Source organism: Arachis ipaensis, chromosome B2 (assembly GCF_059453495.1).
Source record: "Arachis ipaensis isolate K30076 ecotype BB chromosome B2, ASM5945349v1, whole genome shotgun sequence".
In the NCBI taxonomy this organism is placed as follows: domain Eukaryota; kingdom Viridiplantae; phylum Streptophyta; class Magnoliopsida; order Fabales; family Fabaceae; genus Arachis; species Arachis ipaensis.
The window spans coordinates 111,875,437-111,881,362 of record NC_142437.1 but is presented as its reverse complement, the minus strand read 5'-3'; the positions used below and the strand labels follow the sequence as shown (position 1 = coordinate 111,881,362).

The 5,926-nt window shown below is 36.5% G+C and overlaps 1 protein-coding gene across 1 annotated transcript; it reads left to right on the top strand.

Annotated features, from left to right (window-relative positions):
• Window positions 1-4,051: 4,051 nt before the first annotated feature.
• LOC107625813 (uncharacterized) lies at window positions 4,052-5,701 on the top strand. The gene is made up of 4 exons (XM_021116228.2): window positions 4,052-4,314; window positions 4,426-4,485; window positions 5,315-5,394; window positions 5,562-5,701. The coding sequence occupies exons 1-4, from the start codon at window positions 4,052-4,054 to the stop codon at window positions 5,699-5,701; spliced, it is 543 nt and encodes a 180-aa protein (XP_020971887.2).
• Window positions 5,702-5,926: the final 225 nt, after the last annotated feature.

The following is a 5,926-nucleotide window of genomic DNA, read 5'->3' as shown; positions in this document are numbered from 1 at the left end:
TACAAATAGACTACAATCTTAAATATGCTATAAGTCCATTACAATCTATATGAAGGAGAAAAAGTACAGAAAAAGAAAAGAAGAGTACTGAAGCTAAATTAATAGTCTTACTGAGTTTAACTTTCTCACTAATCAAGTAATCAACAACCATATTCATCACATCAGCAATAAAATTTTAGGATAAGAAAATTTTTTCAATAATTTCTATTAATCAAATAATCAACAACAAAACCTACTTCAGAATACAAAATTAATGCACTTAATTTATAAAGTATGTAAATTCTATGCGTGTCTTTTAGTTAATTCATGTTATCTGAAAAATATTAAAGTAATGATAAAAGACAACATTTCTTTAAGCAATTTCACTAAATGGGGTATATATATTTATATCTTTATACCATAATTACATAAGGAAAAATTAAAACTAGAAAAACCTTGGCTGCAAGAGAATCTTGCTTGGCAACGATACATGTAAGAAATGTCTCTAGAAAAACCTATGTAATAATGAGCAAAAATAACTAAGAAAATAAAGTTTAGTCCCTTAGATCTTGTCTCCCAACTGTTTCAAGTTACAAAATACTAATTAGTCCAAAATATACCTTTAGTATAGTTTGACTATAAAATTTCCAGGTTCCAAATCCTAGAAATCAAATTCAGCAACCCAAACCTATACCATCATCAACCAAGAAAACAAATCTTAACATTCAAGTATACTCAACCTCTTATCCTCATTTATTATCCTAAAACTCAGATTTACAAAATCAAAATTCAATCATTAACAATAAAGTGAGAGCAATGTGAAAAAACGAACCAATGACAAGAGCGAGGCCACGATAGATCAGAGTATCTTTTCTAGATCTCTAACATGGAAAGAATTGATGCTTGGTGATTAAACGTTTCTGCCCTTAGATTCTTATTTTGGAAGAGCATGAAAAAATTCAGTGGTGCTAGTAACTTCAGTGACTGTACTATGCTCATAATTGGTTTATTAGCAAAATCCTTTCTTCAAAGGTTGGTTAGAACGAATATCTAATTTCATTATTTTATTCTAGCAATAATAATAATATTCTATCAAGATAAACAAAACACAAAAGAGATCGAGAATTTGATGCAGCATATTAAAAATAAGATCATGATAATAAGATTATTTGATGGTGCGTGTATGTTAATCAATAGGAACTACATTTGGTATAAATGAATTTTTCCCTTTTAATTTTTTTGTTGGCTGTGTACGGTATCTCTCAACCCGATAAGTCAAGGACTAATCCGTCGCGGATCTGAACTCCATTTAAGAGTCTGCCACTGGCCAATGGGTTGCTGCATGCATAAGGCGGGATTCGAACCCCCCGACATTTGCTTAAGCGGACGAGTGAGATGACCACTCGACCAACCCAAGTTGGTTTTTAATTTGTCATGCATTATTATGTAATATAAATCTAATTATACAAACGTACTACACTATGACAATTAAAGCAATCTTTGGGTCTCACGATACAAATTAACTTTCCTTATAACACCTTTAAACGCTAACCACCTATTACTCTTTTATATTCTTCTCATTCTCAAAGAAATCCTCCCTCCATACACACAAAAAGTCTCCAGAGTTGCCAACAGACTCCACACCACCCCAAGAAAAATTATTTCCTCCCCAAACACTCCCAGCCAACCTTCTTGACAGACACTCCTTTTTTGTTTTCACCAAACTAACAAAATCTAATATATTTTTGCATCTCAATCTCTTCACAATCTCAACCTTTCCTTTATGAGTAATATTCTGAATACAATGACATCCAACAATGGCTTTGTATACCAACATAAAACTCAAGAATGGTTCTTGAACCCATCTAATTCACAAACTAACTTCTTTTAGCTTAACTTCCTTAACATGTTTCATCCATTTTTTTAGTTCTATTTTTTGGCTCTGTTTTGTTTTCTTTTATGTTTTTTTTTTCTTTCTCTTCCCTTAATCATGTACATGAATTCAAAGGAAGTTAAAATAATAAAATCCATAAGTACCCAAAATAAGGAATTGATAATATGGAATCCATGATGTTATTTCCAACAATGCATAACACTTCAGAATGAATCCAAATTGAAAAAATCTTATTCTGCCCTAAATTGAGAAAGTAAAGGCAAAAGCAACGAAAAATACATGTACCAGATAAGAAAGATCCATAATGGAGGTGCAGTGCATTGCAGCTGTAGGTCTTCACAACGGTACTAGTGTATCTTGCTGGACTGGATTTTACTTCTTCCCCTTTTGCCCTATGTTCTTGGCAAGAACAAAAACAAAACAAAAGAATAAATTGAACCCAAATCAAGAAGAAAAAAATTAATCTGAACCAAATTGAAAAGTAAAACCAAAAAGAAAACTAAACCAAATTGAAAGAGGGCTTAGCAAACCTAAGAACGGGACCAGTCACTACAAGAAAAACGTTGAACACCGTCGGATTTACCATCGGATTTAGCGTCGGATGTTAGCGATGGGTTTACCGGCGGATTTGGAAAGTTACCGTTGGATTATATTTTTCGACGATAAATTTGCTAGTAATATTTGGAGGGAAAACAAGAAAAATTGGCGCCGAGATGACCGTTGGATTTATCTACCGATAAAACTTAATTGATGGAACGCTGCGTTTTGGTCATACACAATGTATTAAATCCGACGGTAAACCTGATCTAAATTCAAAATGTGCGGCCCTCTCCCCTCACTTTCGAGAACACTCTTATATCTCCCCCATTCTCCTCTCTCTTCTCTCTCCCCTGCAACTACCTCCGTTAGCCCCTCCGGCCACCCTCCGCCAGCGCTACCCACCTCCATTCTCCTCCAAAGTCTGCATCAAGTCACCTGTATCATGTTTCGTTGCCTCAAACGGGATTGCTCCCTCTGTCTCCTCCATCGTCCAGATAGGTTGCCCTCATCCCTCTCCCTATTCCATCTTGTTTTTATTTTTTTTAAATAAAAAACCTACACCCTTTTTGCCCTCTCCGACGGTGCGTCCCCTTCCTTTCTTAGAGCTTGAAGCTGCGAGTTCCTTGGTCTGCCACTCTGCGAGCTCTGACGCCGCCTTGTCATCGTCTTCTGCCTCTCGTCGGCCATCCACTACTAGAAAACTAGTTATTACAGACGGATATTTCCGACGGATTTTATCCCACTGAAATACAGAGGGAATTTCAGAGGGATTTTTTGTCGGAAAACAAAAAAAATGAATTAGCATAAATTACAGACGGAAAAAAGAATCCGTCGATAATTCCGTCGGAAAAATTAATTTTTTTTCCGTAAGAAATGATTACAGACGGAAAATCTGTCTATAATTAAATAGACAAAACGCTGCGTTTTATTAAATGATTACAGACGGAAAATCCGTCTGTAATTTAAAATTTTCCGTCTGAAAATTTTAACTTTACCTAATCTATCCCCTCTCTCCCGAAATCCATTCACAAATAAACAGCTGCCAACGCCCGAAATCCATTCTCTCCGTCGCACGAGCTGCTTCCGCCGCTGCCGGTTCCGCCGCCGCTGGCATCGCACGATCTCTCTCTGTCATCCCTTGCGTCACACGAGCTCCCTCTGTCGCCGCTCTCGTCGCGTCTACTCCCATCGTCGCAGAGCTCTCTCCGCCGCCGCTCTCATCACGTCTGCTCCCTCTGGCGCCTCTTCCATCTAATCTCAACAACTTGCTCTCTCGGTTCTTCTCGTAACCATCACGAATTTCAGGTATATATATCCTGATTTTTTGATTCTGTTCTTCGTGATAAACCTTAGGGCTCAATTTTTCTGCGCCAGTTTTAGCTAGGTTTATCATACTCTGCTTTTGTGCTTCGTGAATCTATGGGTTTACTCTGATTTTGATGAATTTTTTCTGCATTCGGAAGCTTTTTTGACCTAAATGCAATATTTTGTGTGATTCATGTGATTCATGTGATACTAGTGTGTAACTTTATTATATAATTGTTGATTGACAGAGTTGTTGAATATCCACTGGGGAAGAATATATGAAATAGCATCTGTTTAGTTGATTCGAATGCAAATGTTAATGCCAGTGCTGCCATGTCTTCCAATCAATCATCTTCTGGGTCTGCTGGTGTTAAGGAGAATGCAAGCGAGGTGGTGATTGTGGATGATGATAAAGAGGAAGGAGAGTTGGAGGAGGGTGAGATTGATGATGATGGCGCTGACCCTGAAGCATCAGTAACAGAGAGGGTTCAGAGTGTTGCTGAATGTGGTGTAGTTGCTTCAGATACTGATTCCACATCTCATAAGCTCAGTGTTAGGGAGGTTCTGGAGGGTGTTACAGTTGCTAATGTGGAAGAGTAGGTGAAGAACTGTTGATGGGTTTTTGTTTGTTTCAACTAATTTGCTGACATTGGAGTTTATTCTCACTGAATCAATTTTGTTTTATTTGTGGCTATTTGTTCTTGTAGATCGTTTGAGGGGACTTGCTCTACTCATGGTGCCATCAGAAATGATTTCACTGACTTGACGTAAGCTTACATTGCATTGCTTTTCAATCTGCTCTCTTTACATTAGTTTCGGAACTTTGCACGGAACCTGTTTGTGATAATGCTCTTTTGTATTTGTTACTGAAATTCTTAATTGCTATTTATCATTTGATAATTAAGTTAAAAGCTGCACTGGCATTGATATTGATTTTATCATTGTATGGTTCTGAAGCCTCATGATTGATTTTTGGTTGTTTTAGCTCCCCTCATACTTGGTATCCACAGGCCAGAAGGAAACATCGTAGGATTATCCTGCATGTTGGTCCCACAAATAGTGATAAAACGCATCAGGCTTTGAAACAAACTATCTTTTTAAGGATTTGCATCACTGCACTGATAACTTGTTTCAATTACCAACGGAACAACAAGAATGAGTTTGACACAATTATACATGATTGTAGTTAATCAGTTTCTTGTTATTCTAGACAATATATATTATATGTGTGTGAGAGATAGTGAAAAACTCTTACGAAACAGTAATTTTTAGTACTTTTTGTCATCATTTAATAAACATAAATATATTTGTTCACCATAATAATATGAGTATGTCTTCAGGACAGTTTTCCAATTCACGCAGCATGGATTCCAAGGACTTGCTTTTTGTTTCAAAACTAGGATCTCCAGCAGTGAAGATGTTTCTAAATCCTATGTAACTTGATCTGATTTATGCAGGAGATTTCTTCATTAGTAAAACACGATTTTGGGTTCATTTCCCTCATTTCTGTATGTTCATTGAAAGGACAGATTAGGGTGACAGAGATTAGAATAAATAACTTAATAAATTATAACATCTTCCATTTTGATTCATCAGGTATCCAACTGAGCTGTCTAGAAGAGCCAAAATTAACTCAGTAATGGATTGGCAACATTCTAATTTACGAAATGGAGCAGGTAGATACATTCTAATTTCAATTTTGAACTCCTTTAAGTAATTTGACTAGCCATGAGCAGTTGATTTTTTTTCTATAGACTTGTATGCTAGTTAGCGATTAATTACTAGAAATGTCAAAGTAATAAATTTGTGGCATATTGTGGGCTTTGTTCTATATGCAAATCAGGAAGAAATAGTCTCTCCTCCCTGGTAGGTCTGTCCTTTTCATGGGTGGCATTATCTTCAAGGTCTAGTGACTCTTTGAAGTTTGGCACTACCATCAGTGGCAGGTCTAGTGTCAATTGCAAATGGTTGCACCGGAGATGATCAAGCATGCAAATCAATGGTGCCACATAATGGTAGCAGGTATTGGTTGCTATCTTCACTTCAGTTTTATTGCTCAGAGTTATAATATGCTCTCTTCCTTAACATGTAGTTATTCGACTTGATTCTTGTAGTGTAGAACATTATGACGTATTTGACTTATTCTCCAAAGGGACTAGATGGGGAATGTTTTCATGAGCAAATGATATTTGTTGAGCAAGGAATTGA

What these genes read in the sequence shown, in the direction of transcription:
- LOC107625813 (XM_021116228.2), top strand. Translation starts at nt 4,052, where the DNA reads ATGTCTTCCAATCAATCATCTTCTGGGTCTGCTGGTGTTAAGGAGAAT. An exon ending in ACAGTTGCTAATGTGGAAGA is followed by an intron (nt 4,315 to 4,425) that starts GTAGGTGAAGAA and finishes TTGTTCTTGTAG; the next exon opens with ATCGTTTGAGGGGACTTGCT. An exon ending in TAATTTACGAAATGGAGCAG is followed by an intron (nt 5,395 to 5,561) that starts GTAGATACATTC and finishes TATGCAAATCAG; the next exon opens with GAAGAAATAGTCTCTCCTCC.